At 43.0% G+C, this 23,245-nt stretch overlaps 1 protein-coding gene across 5 annotated transcripts in view; it reads right to left on the bottom strand.

The window, feature by feature from the left end:
• Window positions 1–23,245, bottom strand: part of GMIP (GEM interacting protein) — a 266,944-nt gene that overhangs the window by 27,607 nt on the left and 216,092 nt on the right. For all 5 annotated transcript variants that reach the window (XM_085654265.1, XM_085654263.1, XM_085654264.1 and 2 more), the window contains one exon: window positions 17,201–17,389. In XM_085654265.1, coding sequence (XP_085510391.1) covers window positions 17,201–17,389 — 189 coding nt within the window. The remainder of the gene's footprint in view (window positions 1–17,200; window positions 17,390–23,245) is intronic.

Below are 23,245 nucleotides of genomic sequence, written 5' to 3' on the forward strand. Positions count from 1 at the left end.
TAACGATAGCTGGGAAGGAAGAAAGGCACGTAAGGCAGTGAACAAGTGAACGGATAGGGGCGCCGAGGCGGAAAGGGCGGGCAGGGAGAGGTACCTGTTTCTGGTCGGAAACGGGCAATTCGGATAAGTTGCTCCGATAGGTAATCCCAGAACTGGAAAAAAAAAAAAAATAAGGTGCGAAGGGAGATACCTGGCATCCAGAAAAACCGGGCAATTTGGTTAATTTGCTCCGATGAATGGTCCGTGAGATTGCACTGGAAAAGGGAAAAGTGCAAGTTAGTGAATTGGTCAATGGTGGGTGGACCCGTGAGGGGCGAAGGTTGGAGCGCTTACCGAGATCAGGTGGCGTCCTCAGGTAACGATGAACAAGTGACGAGGAAAACCAGGGAAGCGTGCTGGTATACATGCAGCGTGGGCGTGTGGGGCACTAGAGCGTAAAACCGCGCCGCCATGATGGGAGAGGAGAGTAAGGATGGAAAAAAGACTCACCGTTAGGGAAGTCTTTGAAATCGGAAAAAAAGTGCATCAATGAAAGGAACATTTTACATGTTGGCAATCTAGAGTGAAATCCACAAAATTAAATATTATGCGCCAGAGTATGAGAGTAAAAACATCACATAATACAATTCCTTCATATCAGTGAGAGAATGGCGTGTGGGGCACTAGAGCGTATGACCGCGCCGCCATGCTGGGGGAAGCAAAGGGATGGAAAAAATCATCAAAATTACGACGAGTTTGGCAAAAAGTACATCAGTAAGAAAAACACATTTCCGTTATTGAAAGTCATGAGGAGAATAGAAATGTTCATATTAAGCGCCACAGTATAAAAGAGGGAAGAAAATTATGCCATGTAAGGACAGGATTTTACATCACAATTAATGAATGTTTGAGAAGAGTCAATCTCAATTAGACATAAGAAATTTCAATGACAACAAGGTGTTGATTTAAGACAATCTCTTAAGAACTGTGACAGAAATTGTAAATGGGGGGAAAAAAAGTAGTCAATGGGGGGAAAAAAGGCAGAGCCATTCCAGTGAGAATTAAATGAGATTGGTCCAGTCCTCATTGCGGTTCAAACCATCTTTGATGCTGTTGGTACGAATGATCATTCTAAGTTCTTCTTTATTTAGGATTTTTGCAATGTCCCCGCCCCTTGGGGGTTGCTTGATGGTCTTGATAATTGTCCACTTGATGTCATCCTCTGTATGCCCCATTTCAGAAAAATGTTCGACAAGAGGGGCGTTGAGGGTTTTGCAGCGCACTCTACTTCTGTGCTGACCAATGCGTAGTTTGACTTTTTGTGTAGTTTGGCCAATGTACACTTTGTTACAGGGACAGGCAATCAAATAAATGACATTGCTGGTGTTACAATTGGAAAACGAAGTCAAAGTGATAGAAACATTGTTAAATACAAAACTCCTTCTATAGTCATGCTGCATACATTACAAATACCACATTTAGCATGACCAATGAGGGGTGCAAGACCCCAGTGAGCGTCCAAGGTCGCCATGGGACGAGTGGAAGGTAGGGCGGCCCTTACAAAATGATCCTTGAGGTTGCGGCTCTTTCGGAAGGCAAACAAGGGTCGCTCTATTGAAAGATTACCCGCATTTAACACTGGCCAGTGTTGCAAAATAGATTTGCGAATTTGATTAGAAGCGGGGGAGAAGGTAGTGACGCAAACTATACGGTCGGTATTGGTTTTAGTTCTAGGAGATAGGAGAACTTCCCTTGGACAATGCCATGCTCGTTTTTGAGCGTTACGCACAAGTCTCTTAGGATACCCTCGGTCTCTGAGTTTTTTGGTGAGAGTGCAAGCTTCAAGGAAATAATCTTCTTTGGAGAAGCAGTTGCGTCTAATGCGCAAAAACTGGGAGTATGGTAGCGAGTCTCTTAAGGCTCTGGGGTGATGACTTTCATAGTAGAGTAAAGTGTTTCTCTCAGTATTTTCCTGTAAAGTTTTGTGAGTAGTTCGCCATTGGAATGATATATGGTAAGGTCAAGAAATGGAATGTGTGATCTGTCATACGTGTTAGTGAAATTGAGGCTTGAGCAGTTATTGTTCAACCAATGGTTGAATTGACAGTGTGGTCTCATTGTGATGCCAAATTAGGAAAATATCGTCTATGTAACGACGCCATAGGGTGATACCAGAAAGGAATGGATTCGTGGGGGAGAGAATGGAAGTCATTTCTAAGTGGTCCATATAGAGGATGGCCAGGTTAGGCGCAAAGACTGCTCCCATCGATGTACCTTTGACTTGTTGGTAAAAATCATTCTCAAAGGAGAAGAAGTTGCGGGTGAGACAAAGTTCTAACAGCTGGATGATGAACAGTGTAGGGACACAATGAGGGCGTGGTCTGGAGTCTAGACCCTGTTGAATTACAAGGAGTGCTGGGATTTGTGGAATGTTAGTGTAGAGTGATTCTACATCCATGGTGCGTAGAAGATCATTAACTGGGTCGAAGGGGTGGTGTTCAATGAGGTTAATCATAGACCTGCTGTCTCTGATATAACACTGGGTGAGGGGTACGAAGTCCTTAATGAAATGGTCTATATATTGACCAAGAGGCTCAAGGATGGAGCCACAACCAGAAACTATCGGGCGTCCAGGAGGGTTACTCTGATTTTTGTGAACTTTTGGGAGAGTGTAAATGACTGGGGTGCGTGGAGCTTTTACATTAAGGAAGAGAAATTCCTTCTGACTGAGGAAGCCCTGCATTTTAGCCTCTGTAGTTAATTGAAGAATCAGTGTCTTTAACTCTTTGGTAGGGTTTGTAAGGAGTCTACAATAGTGATCAGTATTGGATAACTGTCTAAGAATTTCTGCTGTGTATGTATCCTTTTCTTGTAGCACAATACCCCTGCCTTTGTCTGCTGATTTGATGATTAGCGATTGGTTCAACTTCAAGGAAGAGATGGCGTTTTTCTCTTGAAGGGTAATGTTGTAGGGGATAAAGCGTTTTTTAGATTCCAAAGTAGATAGATCTTTAAGAACTAATTTCTCGAAGGTGGTGATTTCACTAGGTATCATACTGGTAGAAGGGGAGAAGGTGGATGGAGGTCTGAAGGGAGTGTTGCCAATGGGCGGTGTGGAAGGATTCAAAAGAAAAAAGGTATGTAGACGTAACCGTCTAAAAAATCTGAGCAGTTCAGTATGGAGTTCTAGGAAATTAGGGTGAGTGGTAGGGACGAAGGATAAACCTTTACTGAGTATGGAAACCTCAGGATCAGTAAGTACATGTTGGGACAAATTAAAAATGGGTATGCATTGCGAGTTAACTTCGTTTACCATTGGTAAAAGTTCTGGCGAGTTTGGCGTTCCCCTGGTGGACTGTACCATCTTTGGGGCTGTTTGACACGACCACGTTTTGGCGGTTCGTTGTGACCTCGGCCTAAAAAATTGCTATTAGAGCCAGAGTAAGGAGGGCCAGAAGGACAGTTAGATGCACTAGTACCCTCACCTGGGTCTGAATTATCTGAAGAATCTGCAGAGGTATCGGAAAAACCCACAAGATTGTTACGTCTGTTGAAGCGTCCCCAGGGTCTACTGTTTTGTGGATTGGAGTATGCCCTGTTGGTGTAAAAATCCTTCTGAAGATATGGGTAGGTGCGCTCAATATTGTATGTTCTAATATCTTTACGGACTTTCACTGACTTTTTGTTTTGTTCTATTCTTTGAAAATCATCAACTGTCTTTTGTATTTGTTCAAGTAATTTCTTACTGTCTGCAATTGGGCATGATTCCTTGATTTGTTTCTCAATTTCAAAAATTTCTTCAGCTAATTTCTTAAGTGACTCAACGGCTGTGTCGATGCCTAGCACCAACCAGTGTCGAGAGCAGGTGGTACCTATGTAGCTGAAGCTGTTAATGTACTTAGGAATATCAGTGAATATTCCGGGAATATTACGCACTTGTAACCCAGTGGGAATAATCTCGGCTTTCAAATATTCAGTGAGCATCCGAACCATAAGTTGAAGACGGACCTGTTTCTTTTTGCATTTTTCTAGTTGTTCAGTTGATGATGCATTGGCAGTTGAGGGGGAATCTGTTGACTCGGAAAATAGGGAAGGGCCTTCACATATTTTCTTGATGTACTCGTCAGAATAAAGAGGTGCGTGATCAGACATAACAGTGAGAATTTGGAGGACAGGGGTTTATAGACGGACGTAAGAAACAAGGAACCCACTTACTGGTAAGGGGATAGATATCCTAACCCTTGCAATCCAGCGATTGCGCTTAGCATATTCTAACAAAACAAGGGGACCCAAAAGGTAGTTGAGGACCTTGGGTAATCGTTAATTTCAAACAAACAGTGGTCCTCAAATGGTTCAAGGAATAAAGGGAATAAATATAGTACAGAATCGAAACTATATTAAGAATGTCCAGCCGGACACCCAGTTTAATTCTTCAATGAAACACAAACAATAATCAACAGCAACACATATGTGGGACACAGTCCTGCATCCGTTGGGAAAAAAATACATACACAACAAACAGACATTTCAGGCAAGGCAAAGGAGCTTATTTACAAAATCCAGTGTTTTAAGCTTATTCCATACAGACAATGCACTTTTTTACGTAATGGGTTAATGTGCACGCTGTTTAGATTGGGGTCGACGACGTTTCGATCCTATTACAGAGATACAAGGATCATCATCAGGACGGAAGAATGTACAAGCCTGGTATTGAAAGAAATTGCCTGTAGGGAAATGAGAGGGGAAATAAGAGTGAAAGAGGGGAAAAAGGAAAATTAGAGCTAGGATAAGGCAGCTGCGGTAATTTTAGCCATAATTGTGCGCAGTGCACATGCCGCTTGTGAGTGCATGCATATTTAGAAATTGTGGCGGTCGTTAAGAAGCCAGCGGGTGAACTGGTGAAGGAACCTGGATGGTTTCTAATACACGAAAGAATGAGGGGGTGGAAAAGGCAAGCATCAGAATGGCGCCGAAAAGAGAGTGCTACGAATGGCTGTAAAAACGTGGTCTGATGGGTGGCGAGATTCGAGCCGCATAGAGTGTGGACGAAGTATTGCAGGCATTAGGTGGTGACTGCCGGACATTATGTGGATCACAACACGGGATGTGGGGTAGCCAAATGGCCCGCTTACCGTAGTGAGGAAAAAATGTATTCCAGACGTGTTCAATGTCGGAATAATGGAACTCACGTCTTGTAGTAGAAATAAAGGTCTGACAGGCGGCTCGTGAGTACGGGTGTAACCGTAACGATAGCTGGGAAGGAAGAAAGGCACGTAAGGCAGTGAACAAGTGAACGGATAGGGGCGCCGAGGCAGAAAGGGCGGGCAGGGAAAGGTACCTGTTTCTGGTCGGAAACAGGCAATTCGGATAAGTTGCTCCGATAGGTAATCCCAGAACTGGAAAAAAATAAATAAATAAGGTGCGAAGGGAGATACCTGGCATCCAGAAAAACCGGGCAATTTGGTTAATTTGCTCCGATGAATGATCCGTGAGATTGCACTGGAAAAGGGAAAAGTGCAAGTTAGTGAATTGGTCAATGGTGGGTGGACCCGTGAGGGGCGAAGGTTGGAGCGCTTACCGAGATCAGGTGGCGTCCTCAGGTAACGATGAACAAGTGACGAGGAAAACCAGGGAAGCGTGCTGGTATACATGCAGCGTGGGCGTGTGGGGCACTAGAGCGTAAAACCGCACCGCCATGATGGGAGAGGAGAGTAAGGATGGAAAAAAGACTCACCATTAGGGAAGTCTTTGAAATCGGAAAAAAGTGCATCAATGAAAGGAACATTTTACATGTTGGCAATCTAGAGTGAAATCCACAAAATTAAATATTATGCGCCAGAGTATGAGAGTAAAAACATCACATAATACAATTCCTTCATATCAGTGAGAGAATGGCCTGGGGGCACTAGAGCGTATGACCGCGCCGCCATGCTGCCATTTAGCAGGTCTTGCACCCCTCATTGGTCATGCTAAATGTGGTAATTGTAATGTATGCAGCATGACTATAGAAGGAAAGAGTTTTGTATTTAACAATGTTTCTATCACTTTGACTTCGTTTTCCAATTGTAACACCAGCAATGTCATTTATTTGATTTCCTGTCCCTGTAACAAAGTGTACATTGGCCAAACTACACAAAAAGTCAAACTACGCATTGGTCAGCACAGAAGTAGAGTGCGCTGCAAAACCCTCAACGCCCCTCTTTTCGAACATTTTTCTGAAATGGGGCATACAGAGGATGACATCAAGTGGACAATTATCACGACCATCAAGCAACCCCCAAGGGGCGGGGACATTGCAAAAATCCTAAATAAAGAAGAACTTAGAATGATCATTCGTACCAACAGCATCAAAGATGGTTTGAACCGCAATGAGGACTGGACCAATCTCATTTAATTCTCATTGGAATGGCTCTGCCTTTTTCCCCCCCCCATTGACTACTTTTTTCCCCCCCATTTACAATTTCTGTCACAGTTCTTAAGAGGTTGTCTTAAATCCACACCTTGTTGTCATTGAAATTTCTTATGTCTAATTGAGATTGACTCTTCTCAAACATTCATTAATTGTGATGTAAAATCCTGTCCTTACATGGCATAATTTTCTTCCCTCTTTTATACTGTGGCGCTTAATATGAAAATTTCTATTCTCCTCATGACTTTCAATAACGGAAATGTGTTTTTCTTACTGATGTACTTTTTGCCAAACTCGTCGTAATTTTGATGATTTTTTCCATCCCTTTGCTTCCCCCAGCATGGCGGCGCGGTCATACGCTCTAGTGCCCCACACGCCATTCTCTCACTGATATGAAGGAATTGTATTATGTGATGTTTTTACTCTCATACTCTGGCGCATAATATTTAATTTTGTGGATTTCACTCTAGATTGCCAACATGTAAAATGTTCCTTTCATTGATGCACTTTTTTCCGATTTCAAAGACTTCCCTAACGGTGAGTCTTTTTTCCATCCGTGCTCTCCTCTCCCATCATGGCGGCGCGGTTTTACGCTCTAGTGCCCCACACGCCCACGCTGCATGTATACCAGCACGCTTCCCTGGTTTTCCTCGTCACTTGTTCATCGTTACCTGAGGACGCCACCTGATCTCGGTAAGCGCTCCAACCTTCGCCCCTCACGGGTCCACTCACCATTGACCAATTCACTAACTTGCACTTTTCCCTTTTCCAGTGCAATCTCACGGATCATTCATCGGAGCAAATTAACCAAATTGCCCGGTTTTTCTGGATGCCAGGTATCTCCCTTCGCACCTTATTTTTTTTTTTTTTCCAGTTCTGGGATTACCTATCGGAGCAACTTATCCGAATTGCCCGTTTCCGACCAGAAACAGGTACCTCTCCCTGCCCGCCCTTTCCGCCTCGGCGCCCCTATCCGTTCACTTGTTCACTGCCTTACGTGCCTTTCTTCCTTCCCAGCTATCATTACGGTTACACCCGTACTCACGAGCCGCCTGTCAGACCTTTATTTCTACTACAAGACGTGAGTTCCATTATTCCGACATTGAACACGTCTGGAATCCGTTTTTTCCTCACTACGGTAAGCGGGCCATTTGGCTACCCCACATCCCGTGTTGTGATCCACATAATGTCCGGCAGTCACCACCTAATGCCTGCAATACTTCGTCCACACTCTATGCGGCTCGAATCTCGCCACCCATCAGACCACGTTTTTACAGCCATTCGTAGCACTCTCTTTTCGGTGCCATTCTAATGCTTGCCTTTTCCACCCCCTCATTCTTTTGTGTATTAGAAACCATCCAGGTTCCTTCACCAGTTCACCCGCTGGCTTCTTAACGACCGCCACAATTTCTAAATATGCATGCACTCACAAGCGGCATGTGCACTGTGCACAATTATGGCTAAAATTACCGCAGCTGCCTTATCCTAGCTCTAATTTTCCTTTTTCCCCTCTTTCACTCTTATTTCCCCTCTCATTTCCCTACAGGCAATTTCTTTCAATACCAGGCTTGTACATTCTTCCGTCCTGATGATGATCCTTGTATCTCTGTAATAGGATCGAAACGTCGTCGACCCCAATCTAAACAGCGTGCACATTAACCCATTACGTAAAAAAGTGCATTGTCTGTATGGAATAAGCTTTAAACACTGGATTTTGTAAATAAGCTCCTTTGCCTTGCCTGAAATGTCTGTTTGTTGTGTATATGTCTTTTTTTCCCAACGGATGCAGGACTGTGTCCCACATATGTGTTGCTGTTGATTATTGTTTGTGTTTCATTGAAGAATTAAACTGGGTGTCCGGCTGGACATTCTTAATATAGTTTCGATTCTGTACTATATTTATTCCCTTTATTCCTTGAACCATTTGAGGACCACTGTTTGTTTGAAATTAACGATTACCCAAGGTCCTCAACTACCTTTTGGGTCCCCTTGTTTTGTTAGAATATGCTAAGCGCAATCGCTGGATTGCAAGGGTTAGGATATCTATCCCCTTACCAGTAAGTGGGTTCCTTGTTTCTTACGTCCGTCTATAAACCCCTGTCCTCCAAATTCTCACTGTTATGTCTGATCACGCACCTCTTTATTCTGACGAGTACATCAAGAAAATATGTGAAGGCCCTTCCCTATTTTCCGAGTCAACAGATTCCCCCTCAACTGCCAATGCATCATCAACTGAACAACTAGAAAAATGCAAAAAGAAACAGGTCCGTCTTCAACTTATGGTTCGGATGCTCACTGAATATTTGAAAGCCGAGATTATTCCCACTGGGTTACAAGTGCGTAATATTCCCGGAATATTCACTGATATTCCTAAGTACATTAACAGCTTCAGCTACTTAGGTACCACCTGCTCTCGACACTGGTTGGTGCTAGGCATCGACACAGCCGTTGAGTCACTTAAGAAATTAGCTGAAGAAATTTTTGAAATTGAGAAACAAATCAAGGAATCATGCCCAATTGCAGACAGTAAGAAATTACTTGAACAAATACAAAAGACAGTTGATGATTTTCAAAGAATAGAACAAAACAAAAAGTCAGTGAAAGTCCGTAAAGATATTAGAACATACAATATTGAGCGCACCTACCCATATCTTCAGAAGGATTTTTACACCAACAGGGCATACTCCAATCCACAAAACAGTAGACCCTGGGGACGCTTCAACAGACGTAACAATCTTGTGGGTTTTTCCGATACCTCTGCAGATTCTTCAGATAATTCAGACCCAGGTGAGGGTACTAGTGCATCTAACTGTCCTTCTGGCCCTCCTTACTCTGGCTCTAATAGCAATTTTTTAGGCTGAGGTCACAACGAACCGCCAAAACGTGGTTGTGTCAAACAGCCCCAAAGATGGTACAATCCACCAGGGGAACGCCAAACTCGCCAGAACTTTTACCAATGGTAAACGAAGTTAACTCGCAATGCATACCCATTTTTAATTTGTCCCAACATGTACTTACTGATCCTGAGGTTTCCATACTCAGTAAAGGTTTATCCTTCGTCCCTACCACTCACCCTAATTTCCTAGAACTCCATACTAAACTGCTCAGATTTTTTAGACGGTTACGTCTACATACCTTTTTTCTTTTGAATCCTTCCACACCGCTCATTGGCAACACTCCCTTCAGACCTCCATCCACCTTCTCCCCTTCTACCAGTATGATACCTAGTGAAATCACCACCTTCGAGAAATTAGTTCTTAAAGATCTATCTACTTTGGAATCTAAAAAACGCTTTATCCCCTACAACATTACCCTTCAAGAGAAAAACGCCATCTCTTCCTTGAAGTTGAACCAATCGCTAATCATCAAATCAGCAAAGGCGGGGGTATTGTGCTACAAGAAAAGGATACATACACAGCAGAAATTCTTAGACAGTTATCCAATACTGATCACTATTGTAGACTCCTTACAAACCCTACCAAAGAGTTACAGACACTGATTCTTCAATTAACTACAGAGGCTAAAATGCAGGGCTTCCTCAGTCAGAAGGAATTTCTCTTCCTTAATGTAAAAGCTCCCCGCACCCCAGTCATTTACACTCTCCCAAAAGTTCACAAAAATCAGAGTAACCCTCCTGGACGCCCGATAGTTTCTGGTTGTGGCTCCATCCTTGAGCCTCTTGGTCAATATATAGACCATTTCATTAAGGACTTCGTACCCCTCACCCAGTGTTATATCAGAGACAGCAGGTCTATGATTAACCTCATTGAACACCACCCCTTCGACCCAGTTAATGATCTTCTATGCACCATGTATGTAGAATCACTCTACACTAACATTCCACAAATCCCAGCACTCCTTGTAATTCAACAGGTTCTAGACTCCAGACCACGCCCTCATTGTGTCCCTACACTGTTCATCATCCAGCTGTTAGAACTTTGTCTCACCCGCAACTTTTTCTCCTTTGAGAATGATTTTTACCAACAAGTCAAAGATACATCGATGGGAGCAGTCTTTGCGCCTAACCTGGCCATCCTCTATATGGACCATTTAGAAATGACTTCCATTCTCTCGCCCACTAATCCATTCCTTTCTGGTATCACCCTATGGCGTCGTTACATAGACGATATTTTCCTAATTTGGCATCACAATGAGACCACACTATGTCAATTTAACCATTGGTTGAACAATAACTGCTCAGGCCTCAATTTCACTAACACATATGACAGATCACACATTCCATTTCTTGACCTTACCATATATCATTCCAATGGCGAACTACTCACAAAACTTTACAGGAAAAGTACTGAGAGAAACACTTTACTCTACTATGAAAGTCATCACCCCAGAGCCTTAAGAGACTCGCTACCATACTCCCAGTTTTTGCGCATTAGACGCAACTGCTTCTCCAAAGAAGATTATTTCCTTGAAGCTTCCACTCTCACCAAAAAACTCAGAGACCGAGGGTATCCTAAGAGACTTGTGCGTAACGCTCAAAAACGAGCATGGCATTGTCCAAGGGAAGTTCTCCTATCTCCTAGAACTAAAACCAATACCGACCGTATAGTTTGCGTCACTACCTTCTCCCCCGCTTCTAATCAAATTCGCAAATCTATTTTGCAACACTGGCCAGTGTTAAATGCGGGTAATCTTTCAATAGAGCGACCCTTGTTTGCCTTCCGAAAGAGCCGCAACCTCAAGGATCATTTAGTAAGGGCCGCCCTACCTTCCACTCGTCCCATGGCGACCTTGGACGCTCACTGGGGTCTTGCACCCGTCATTGGTCATGCCAAATGTGGTAATTGTAATGTATGCAGCATGACTATAGAAGGAAAGAGTTTTGTATTTAACAATGTTTCTATCACTTTGACTTTGTTTTCCAATTGTAACACCAGCAATGTCATTTATTTGATTTCCTGTCCCTGTAACAAAGTGTACATTGGCCAAACTACACAAAAAGTCAAACTACGCATTGGTCAGCACAGAAGTAGAGTGCGCTGCAAAACCCTCAACGCCCCTCTTGTCGAACATTTTTCTGAAATGGGGCATACAGAGGATGACATCAAGTGGACAATTATCAAGACCATCAAGCAACCCCCAAGGGGCGGGGACATTGCAAAAATCCTAAATAAAGAAGAACTTAGAATGATCATTCGTACCAACAGCATCAAAGATGGTTTGAACCGCAATGAGGACTGGACCAATCTCATTTAATTCTCACTGGAATGGCTCTGCCTTTTTTCCCCCCATTGACTACTTTTTCCCCCCCATTTACAATTTCTGTCACAGTTCTTAAGAAGTTGTCTTAAATCCACACCTTGTTGTCATTGAAATTTCTTATGTCTAATTGAGATTGACTCTTCTCAAACATTCATTAATTGTGATGTAAAATCCTGTCCTTACATGGCATAATTTTCTTCCCTCTTTTATACTGTGGCGCTTAATATGAACATTTCTATTCTCCTCATGACTTTCAATAACGAAAATGTGTTTTTCTTACTGATGTACTTTTTGCCAAACTCGTCGTAATTTTGATGATTTTTTCCATCCCTTTGCTTCCCCCAGCATGGCGGCGCGGTCATACGCTCTAGTGCCCCACACGCCATTCTCTCACTGATATGAAGGAATTGTATTGTGTGATGTTTTTACTCTCATACTCTGGCGCATAATATTTAATTTTGTGGATTTCACTCTAGATTGCCAACATGTAAAATGTTCCTTTCATTGATGCACTTTTTTCCGATTTCAAAGACTTCCCTAACAGTGAGTCTTTTTTCCATCCTTACTCTCCTCTCCCATCATGGCGGCGTGGTTTTACGCTCTAGTGCCCCACACGCCCACGCTGCATGTATACCAGCACGCTTCCCTGGTTTTCCTCGTCACTTGTTCATCGTTACCTGAGGACGCCACCTGATCTCGGTAAGCGCTCCAACCTTCGCCCCTCACGGGTCCACTCACCATTGACCAATTCACTAACTTGCACTTTTCCCTTTTCCAGTGCAATCTCACGGATCTTTCATCGGAGCAAATTAACCAAATTGCCCGGTTTTTCTGGATGCCAGGTATCTCCCTTCGCACCTTATTTTTTATTTTTTTTCCAGTTCTGGGATTACCTATCGGAGCAACTTATCCGAATTGCCCGTTTCCGACCAGAAACAGGTACCTCTCCCTGCCCGCCCTTTCCGCCTCGGCGCCCCTATCCGTTCACTTGTTCACTGCCTTACGTGCCTTTCTTCCGTCCCAGCTATCGTTACGGTTACACCCGTACTCACGAGCCGCCTGTCAGACCTTTATTTCTACTACAAGACGTGAGTTCCATTATTCCGACATTGAACACGTCTGGAATCCGTTTTTTCCTCACTACGGTAAGCGGGCCATTTGGCTACCCCACATCCCGTGTTGTGATCCACATGATGTCCGGCAGTCACCACCTAATGCCTGCAATACTTCGTCCACACTCTATGCGGCTCGAATCTCGCCACCCATCAGACCACGTTTTTACAGCCATTCGTAGCACTCTCTTTTCGGTGCCATTCTAATGCTTGCCTTTTCCACCCCCTCATTCTTTCGTGTATTAGAAACCATCCAGGTTACTTCACCAGTTCACCCGCTGGCTTCTTAACGACCGCCACAATTTCTAAATATGCATGCACTCACAAGCGGCATGTGCACTGTGCACAATTATGGCTAAAATTACCGCAGCTGCCTTATCCTAGCTCTAATTTTCCTTTTTCCCCTCTTTCACTCTTATTTCCCCTCTCATTTCCCTACAGGCAATTTCTTTCAATACCAGGCTTGTACATTCTTCCGTCCTGATGATGATCCTTGTATCTCTGTAATAGGATCGAAACGTCGTCGACCCCAATCTAAACAGCGTGCACATTAACCCATTACGTAAAAAAGTGCATTGTCTGTATGGAATAAGCTTAAAACACTGGATTTTGTAAATAAGCTCCTTTGCCTTGCCTGAAATGTCTGTTTGTTGTGTATATGTCTTTTTTTCCCCAACGGATGCAGGACTGTGTCCCACATATGTGTTGCTGTTGATTATTGTTTGTGTTTCATTGAAGAATTAAACTGGGTGTCCGGCTGGACATTCTTAATATAGTTTCGATTCTGTACTATATTTATTCCCTTTATTCCTTGAACCATTTGAGGACCACTGTTTGTTTGAAATTAACGATTACCCAAGGTCCTCAACTACCTTTTGGGTCCCCTTGTTTTGTTAGAATATGAGTTTTCTGAAAGGGCAGATCTACTTGTTTCCGCCATTACCATTTGTGATTCCGCAGTGGGACCTTAATTTGGTACTCACTTACCTGATGTGCACTCATTTTCATCGCATGCACAGTTGCACTCTTCGACTACTCACTATCAAGACAGCATTCCTCAACACCATAACATTGGCAGGGAGAGTGAGTGAATTCGAGGATTTGTCAGTAGTGCCACCATATACATCTTTCTTCTGGACAAATAAGCCCTCCAGATTAAAGCAGCATCGATGCCTAAGGTAGTCATTTCTTCCACATGGGTACTCTATCACCGTGTCTGTTTTCTATGCACTGCCTCATACCTCCATGGAGGATGAACAGCCCCACTGCCTTGACACCAAGATGGTGCTTACCTTCTATGTGGATCGAACCAGAGACTACTGACCGGATAACCAGCTTTTTAAAATCTTTTTTCTGGAGCTAAGAAAGGCAAACCGGTGCAAAAGGGGACCGTCTCTAGATCAAAGGTGTAATGCACGAAGATCTGCAATGGGCTGGCCAAGAAACAGCCCCCAGAAGGCTTGCACACTCACTCCACCAGAGCAAATAATGCTACCACTGCGCTGGTGTGGCAGTCCTGGACATTTGCTAGCCTGCAATATGGGCGTCCTTCCACACATTCATAAAACATTACTACCTGGATAGCCAGGCCCAGTGGGACGGGTGGTTCACCCGATCTGTCCTGCAGGTTTTCCTGTTCAGAGCCATTCCACAGACCCACCACCTGAGGAGGTGTACTGCTTTGGTATCCATTCACAAGGTGAGGAATGTGCAGTTAGACATCGCTATCAAAAGTTACTTACCTTTGTTAACACCTTTTCTGATAGACACTGTCTAAGCACAGATTCTTCACTGATCCACCCTCCTCCCTGTTCGGTGGAATAGACTCCTAGAGTTCATTAGTAAGATGTCAAATCTAAACATTTGAACACTGCATCATCTGATTTCCATAGCTCCATGTCTGATGGCACAGACAGAAACCAGAAATAAACTCATGTCAACTCGCAGAGGTGGTGCATATATGGAAGTACCAATGTCACATCCGGGGCGGGACAGATCCGATGCAGAGCCGCACAACACCACCTACTGGTGAGTGAGGGAATTGCAAAAATGTTTCCATATCTAGTCTGGCACCTAGGGAAATATTAAGGCGAGGAATCTGCAGGTAAATAGAATCTCTACCAGATAAGGCATTACCGAAGGTAAGTAACTTTTTCATATAGCCTGACAGCCCATTGGCCGAGGGCTCTTCCGGTTGTTAAAGCCCTGCACCAGAGTTATAGGCCTGAGCCGTAGATGAAGGCCTGTAACAAGAGAGAGTGCCTTTAACAACTGGTATAGCCTTAGGCAGACGGGCTATAAGGCTATTCGAACATCCCACTCACCGAGGGTAGAACATTCTAAATTTAAACGAGACAAACAGAAAGACAAACATTGGAATGCTGGAGCAGAAGGCTTATACCAGCCATTATCAGCCTTGAGACGCGTCATTGGCTTTAATGGAGCTTCCCACATTCTAGTGATTTAATTCTCTTCCAGCTCCAGAATCAAGACCGGCAGCCCTGTCACCTGTCAAAGGATTACTACAGTGATTCACCACTTACACATCTCTAGAAAAGGTTACAATTGCAAACATCGAGGAATGGGAGTATTTGATAGTGTACAGTCCACTTCGAAACATTAAGGAATGGGATTATTTGATAGTGAATAATCCAGAATGTTTTCTGGTTCCTTTACCCGGAATGGGCTTGAGTGTGAGTGGATGGGTGTACCACATTAGTATCTTTTGACGGACCCGGAGAGGAGCGTTGTATGTTCTTAAATAATGGTGGTAATATAACTCTGTTACTTCTTGTGCCTCCTGTACAGATGTGTGGCAGCATGCAGGCCACATAATTGAATACTGACTGGTTATTTTTCATTCTTTGGGCAACAATAAATGAGGACCACTGAGTTGGATAAAATAATCTTCTGGGACCATGCTATCAAGCATGCCCCTGTTCTTTGGTCCATTTGGTATTGCAGGAGCCGAGTTTGCTTGTGCGGCTTCAACTGTAATACAGATTGCCCTGGTGCAAAGGTGTTCTTGTGCAATTCAAAGTGGGTGATGCCACAAATATGTAGAGGCATGGCCCCAAGCAAGGGCATAGGTAAATAGCTTCGAGGGATTTGAAAAGCGTGCACAATCCATGTGAAGGTACACAGTTAGGTTGCACTTTGGATGAAGGCACAGAGTTTCCCAGGTAACTCGACTGGACTGCACCCGAGGGGACCTTGGACTTGCTCCAAAGAAAGGCCAGGGGTGCTCAGGAGGGGAACATTGACAGTTGTCCTGTGTTTTACTACTGCGTTTTCTACTGCATGCACTAGCCCGGAGTGTTACTGTGTGTCCTGGTGAAAGCACATCTTTTGTTGATCGGGTGCACAGCTCTAGTTTGAGCGAGCTGCACTGAACGAGGATCTGCATTGGTGCAAACCAGAGCTGTGTGCATGTTTTCATAATACTCACCATGTTGTTTACAACATTGTATAACAATGTCTGTTATAAAAAACAAGTTATTAATATGAGTGCTATAATTGCGGTTATAAAATCATTGCTATTAGTGGTATCGGTAGTATTGCTGTTACTATTATTATTCTTACTACTATTATTATCCTAATAATTCCTGCTGCATACAGGTGGTGTTATATTTAACAAAGAGTTGAAGGTGAAAAGCAGAATATCGTGGTTTGTAGATTCAAGTATAAAACTGAGGGGTAGATTTACAAGCTCCTTGCAACACTTTTACGCCGCCGTTGTGTCACTTTTGTGACGCAGCGGCATCATAAACAATGCACCACGTTGCAACACATTTACAACGTGACGCATCTAGGGAGATGTGTCACGTTGTAAAGCCATGCGCTATATTATACCTGCATCAGGTATAATGTATGCAGGGTGGGCGTTCCGACGTAAGAAAGCCTTGCAAAAGTGACACCGTGAAATCTACAAGATTTCACTGCGCCACTTTTAGGACGTCAATGCATCAAAACCTTACACCTGCTTGAAGCAGGCGTAAGGAGTGATGCAGCATACTAGGAATAGACATTCCTGAGTATTGCTGGAGTTGCATTGTGCTTGCGACACGACTCCAGCAATGCACTGCCTTTACACCAACAGATGGGTCACGCATCTGTCAATCCTTGCGCCATGGTGCGCCGCAATGTAAATGCGACAAATCCATGCTGGCACAAGGGGTTTTTTTCGTGACGCAAATTAACTGACACCTCTCTGCTAATATGCAGAAGTGCGCCAGTTTTTGTAAATCTGCCCCTGAGGTTTTTTTTGAAGATTGGCATAAATTCCCAGTCTTCCTTTGGATTCATGTCCTTGATGACTTCAGCAAGGGAAGGTGAAGTTTAGTTCCACAAGAAAGGGACAGACATTTAATAACTGTTTCATGAAGTTAGAAGTTGGAGCAACTTGAAGAATAGGCACCTTTCAGCCATAATAAGTACAGGTTAGCAAAGGATTAGGAGGTCGCCCTGTGATTTTGCTTACCTGCACTCCAAGGGCTCGGTTCTCTATTTCCGCAGTACACTTCCTGACGATAAAAGGGACTTCTTCTGGAAAGTCGCGATACACCTGCTTAAAATCTATTCCAAAAATCGTTGTCCGGCCGGGCAGCTTCTTGTGGCCACAAACAATCAGGAGACTTTCTAAACATTTTTTGTGGCACGTCAAGTAACACTGAAATATCAAAAGAAAAAAAAGATAAGCTGGGACAAATTGTTTTAAACATACAGCTAGAGTTTCATGACGCCTTAAAATTAAGAGAGAACACCTTTATGAGCAATGTCTTGCTTCTGAAACTAATGCCAGTAAAGCAGCTTGCTAATGTTGTGGTGGTGGCATCTCAGATCTCCCACGGTTGAAGAAGACACATAATAACTTAATGTACATTTGTAGCACTGACGTGTCTCTGCAAATTATTTTTATCAGTAGGGTTTAGGGCTTTTGGTAATTTAAGTTAACTAAGGGAAGTTCTAGCTTTCTCTCTTTCTCAAGCGGTTGGGAATGCCTTCACTGGCAGCAAGGTTGCTTTCAGCAAGATGTTAGAAGGGACATTTAAAGGTTATGATGGGTCTTTGTTAGACCAGTTGGGGGGAGTTAAGAATTATGATCTTGAAAGGAATGGTTACAAGATCACAGCTGGTGACAAAAAATACCTCCTGCTTTTGGGTAACTTATGTGTGATGATAAAATTAGAAATGTTTGTAAAGCGAACTTGGAGGTTAAACATATTGCAGATGTTCTTTTAGAGCTGTTGTGATAGAATTGAACGTATTGCTTCAGTGGGTATAGCGGTCTATATTTTAAATGCTCTTTGGGCAAGTTGTAGACCGTGTGAGTCAATTCACCTAGCCATTCTAATCTGTAAACCACCATTTACAGCACCAAAGGGGTGGATTTAACCTGCCAGGTGTGTATAAAAAGGGTACGGAAGAGGCATAAATGCATTGGTTACTGCATAATAGAGAGCCACAATTGCATACCATTATGCAGAAGTACATTTCAAGCAAGGGGTGGAAAGTAACCTAGCAAAGACTTTATTGAAGAATTAATAAAAACCTTTTGAAATGTGATGCAGCCAATTATATCAAATGTAATGCAGCAAAGTATCTCTACCAATGTACACCATTAAATACCTTTAAAACAAAACAGTAGAGGTATTATTTACAAACTGCAGTTCCTCCATAGAAGCGGAGGAGCGTCGCCCCCCGCCACACTGCTGCAGAAAGCGTGAAAAATAAAATGTTAATAACATTCTTTTATTACGATTTTATTTTTTACTCTGTGACTGCTGAACGGAGTGTGAGGGGCAGTGCCAATGCGTCATTGCTGCTGATTGGCAGCAATGAGGAGTGGCCACAGTATGAAGTGCGCATGTGGGTTTGGCTGGCTATCTTGCTACGGCCAGCCTGACATGCGCAATTCAAACTTCTCTGGCCCAGTTGTCTTAGACAGCTGGGTTGGAGAGCAGGCACAGGCATCCAGTGCTTTTCGGGGTGCTGGGCCGGCCTTCTCCAGCCAATCCAGGCGCTTTGCTCGTGCTCATTAGCAGCATGATAGAGGCTCCTGGATTGGATAGTTTGCGAATTGGGTTCTAATGTGGGACATACACTTGGAGCCACGGTCGGACGTCTTCATACGTTAATTTCTCATTTTCCCCTGTGGTCCGGCAAGGATGTTTTAAGCGCCATTAACAGCGCTGCTTGTTCCCTGTACTTCTTTTTTGATTAACCAACGCTGAAGACCTGTTAGATTACTGCACGGTGAGAAACCAAAACCTTTTTGACTTGGCAAGAAAATAATTTGTCAGTACTGTTTACATTTGTGCCCATCTCTGTTAAGTGACAAATTATTTGGCAGACTTGAGGCAGGCGGTTTTAGATCTCCTAATGTTGGGCTCACACTGTATGACGTCACCCTGACTGGGACTTACTCTCGCTGCACCAGCTCCTACAGGCAGGGGAGGTAGAGGTGTGCTAGAGAGCTGAGTACGACATTCCTGGCCTCTCATGTCAGGCTGAGAGCCTAAGGCTTCACTCACCACTGTCACTCTGAGGCAAGAGGCCGTCCACCTCCCCTCACTGCTGCTACCCCTCACCACCCCTCAGCCCGCTGGTCTCAGATACTAGAAGGTTCTTTGGGTTGAGGTGTTGTCAGCCATGTCACGTCAGTGACAGAACAAGGAAGGCTTATCCAAAGCCATGTCAGGAACTGCCAGGCCATATCAAGGGAAACGGGGATTGAACTCAGAGCAGCTGGATGAAGGGAAAGGAGGCTCATTACCGAGTGCGCACGAGACCAGCAAACAAAAAGCGAAGAAAACAAATTACAGAAACGTAAGAAATATAAATGCCCAGCTTGAGTAGATGTATGATTGAATCCAGCATATTGTGTAATTACCCTTGTCAGTCTCAAGGTGATTGGGGCCAACTAGAAATGCTCACGTTTTTATTTACATCCCATGGTACACCTCTTATAAGCGGAGGAAAATTGGTCTTCTCTTTAGAATCTGCATTCCTTGGCGCGCTTTCAGTGCCTGCTACCTCAACTCTCATAAATTTGCAGAATACATTTATACTACTATGTCTGGTTTTCTTGGCCCCAGCATCCAACCTTAATTGTACAGTTTGTGTATCCTGAACTGCAGCAATCCATACCTAAACTACACATTTTGATTTGTTAGTGAAATTAAATGGCTCTAAACGAATTACTTTCTGTGACAAATTATAATTGTACCTCTTGGTTTACAGTTAGAAGGTATGAGACAGGAATCCACCTTTGCCCATTACCCTTGCTTGCTTCGTTAGCCACATAAAAGTCATATCCAACTTTTACACCTCACCAGTTTCAAATGTCACCAACCGCCACTGTTTAGTAAGTCATAAAATGTATAGATTTGAGTGATCACTTTCAATACAAAGAACATATTAATCTAGGAAGATATTTCACGCTAATCAAACTCACTAACATCCTCCTAAGATGTAAGGGATGCCATAAAACTATTAAAAAAAGATTAAAACAACATTACAAGTCACCCACCTATGCTCTTATATAGAAAAAAAGACAATTGAATCAAAGTGGGCATTTTTTTCTGTTCAAACTCTTCAACCAGATTTAATTACTTTTTTACAACTTTCATAAATGTTGTAACTTCACTGACTAACTGCAAGTCAGAGCTATCACATGATGGCTTATCTGTGTGCTTGAAGGCCTGAACTTCCAAAGGAAGGACCTAAAAATAGCTCCTTTTCAGGCTGTAGAACAATGCAGCTGCTAATAATGTGCACAATACTTCCGTTTGCACTCTCTCATATGTTAACAATATGAAGGAGTCACCTTGTTTCCATATTTGTCTTATATTCACCACCAGGGAATAGTACAAAGCACAGCCTCTTATAATCACTTTTTCCTTCAAATCCGTTTATTGAAAATACATTTTATACAAAAAGCAATAGTCATCACAAATAGCATAAAACACTGGTTGTATCTTACAGCCTTGACATTTCACTACAATGGCAGAGAAATTGGAGCTATGGTTAGGGATAGGGATTCAGCAGATACCTTTATGGAAGAAATAAAATACAGTAGATGTGACATATGAAGACTTTGAGTGAGAGTTAGGCAGGGGGCACAGATGTGGACCAGTGTGGGAAGGTGAATGTTTGCGGGAGGTATTGCAAAACTACTGGTGAAAACCAAATATGAGGGGCAAACGAGTAAACCAGGTAACCAAGGGAGGGAGGGCAGGGACGGGGTCGGGAGGAAGTGGGGTATGCCCGGAGTGTAGCTGGGGGAGTCGGGTGAGGCGCTTAGGAAGGAGAGGCCCCCTCTGAGTTATGAACCGGGGGGGGCAGTTGAGGGGCTCCTCTAGTGTAAGGCAGGAGAGAGTCTACTTTAATACGAAAAGGGGTAGACCCAAGGTGATAATATTGAGTATATCCTAAAGAGTAGTCAGACAGTCATAATTCTTTATTTAATGAAAACGCACAAAAACTTAGGGGCACATGCATCAAACCATTTTGCGATCGCAAATAGTGCGAATCGGAAAATTCATCCGTTTGCGATCGCATAATGCCATTTTGAGATGCTTGTACCTTCTTTGCAATTAAGGAAATAGCATTTTTTTGTGATTTCCTTAACTGCTAATGCAGTTAGGGAATCATGAATTGCGATCCCCTAAATGCGATGCATCATGCAATCACAAATTGCGTTTTCGCAGTTTAGAATCGCAAATTACCATCAACTTCAAGTTGATGGCAATTTGCAATATCTTTGAAAAATGCAAATAAATGTACTTTTCAAAGTGCATTGTGGTGCACACATGCCCTTAGGGAATGTGTAGGAATCGCTAATATTTTAGCGAAACCTACATGCATAGGCAATTGCGATTCCTATATTGCGATTCCTTAAAAATTGCAATTTAGGAATCACAATTCCTTACTTTGATGCATGTGGCCCTAAGAGCCTTACAATCTTAAAAACAATTCTATAAAACATTAAACTACCACAATTCATTAAAATGGTGTCATAAAAGTATCCACATAACAAATGGCGTAAATGCTTGCAACATAATGAACATTCCTGCAGAACTATAAATCCCAAAGATTCATTAAAATGGTATCCAAAGAAAAACAGCCCAACAAATAACAAAAAACTTACAGAGTAATGGAAGAACCATCCTGCTTTCTGATACTTAGGGCGACTCTAATGAAGTTCAAATGAGTATGATTGCATTGCTAAAATGGGCTGTCTCAGTTCCCTGCATGTGGTCCATTTCCACAGATTTTAATTGTAATTGTTATTTTATGATCCCTTTAAAATGAAAAAGATGTATGTATTTCCCTCTCCCAAATATAAGATTGTAATGTACCTTCTCTTGCTTACTGCAGCAATGCAAAAGATGCAAAACACTTGCCTGAGGTGGCACAGACTGACACAGAAGACCACATTTGAGCCTTAATGTGGCCTGATTTGTTTAAGAAGGGTGGTTAAAAAGATGTATTGCATGGCCTCAAAGCAAATCTAGAATCTGCCTAAAAAGGCCTTAGCGACGTATACCAAAAAGAACAGAAATTTGGTTCTGATTACATCAGAAGGCGCTTTGTCAAATGATTAGAAAGTTTAATTGTAATTCTAAGAAAGGCAAAACAAGTGATTCTTATTGAGATTGTAAGGAGAACAGATGGATGTGATGCTTGGCTCTTTCTTGCAGATAAATTCCCAAATTTCTGTATGCAGATACATTCATTTGTTAATGATTTTAATGAGTGTCAGGCACGGGTGGGAGGTGAGCGGGGGTATTTTGTTGGCGAGGGTACAGGTAGACAGGGCGTACTAGGCCCAACCATGATGGATGACTTTCTTTTCCACTGGTATCCTGTGGTTCTTCCTACTATAGGTATAACAATTGGGTCCTGGTCCTCAAACTCACAACACAGACACTCAAAATGCACAGAAATTGTCAGCACCAGGTTCTCAGTTTCACATCACAGCGAACATTTACACCGGTGTGGGCTGTAGACTGCACTCACGGTGACACAGGGAAAAGGTCTGGTCACTATAATTTCAAAAACACAGAACACCTCCACCAGAATGTAATGTGAATGGACATTAGTCCCCTGCCAACTATGATGGCAGCTTGGTGTGCTTCTCCTGCAGAGGACAGGTCGTGGCCTTCACTTTGTCAGGGACGGGTCTAGGCCTCTGTGCACATGCTAGATTAGCATGATGCCACAGCCAACATAACAGTCAGAATACCAGTTTCACTTGCAGTTGGGCACTCACAACTTGTTTACTATGATGGGAACAATTCCATTCCAATGAATACCATCTGATTTTATTGCTTTTTATGCCAAAGATGATCACATTTGATGTAACCATATTTATTATGGTTGGGAGGAAGAACCACTCTAATTGGGGGGGGGGGGGAGAGAACCGAAAAATGTTCAGTTATCCTTAGCTGATTGTTGTGACAAATCTAACTTTTTGGTGAAATGTCTATCTACTTTGCTATGTGTATCCTGTAAAATGAGA

The sequence above is a fragment of the Triturus cristatus genome, chromosome 4_1, assembly GCF_964204655.1.
Source record: "Triturus cristatus chromosome 4_1, aTriCri1.1, whole genome shotgun sequence".
NCBI lineage: Eukaryota > Metazoa > Chordata > Amphibia > Caudata > Salamandridae > Triturus > Triturus cristatus.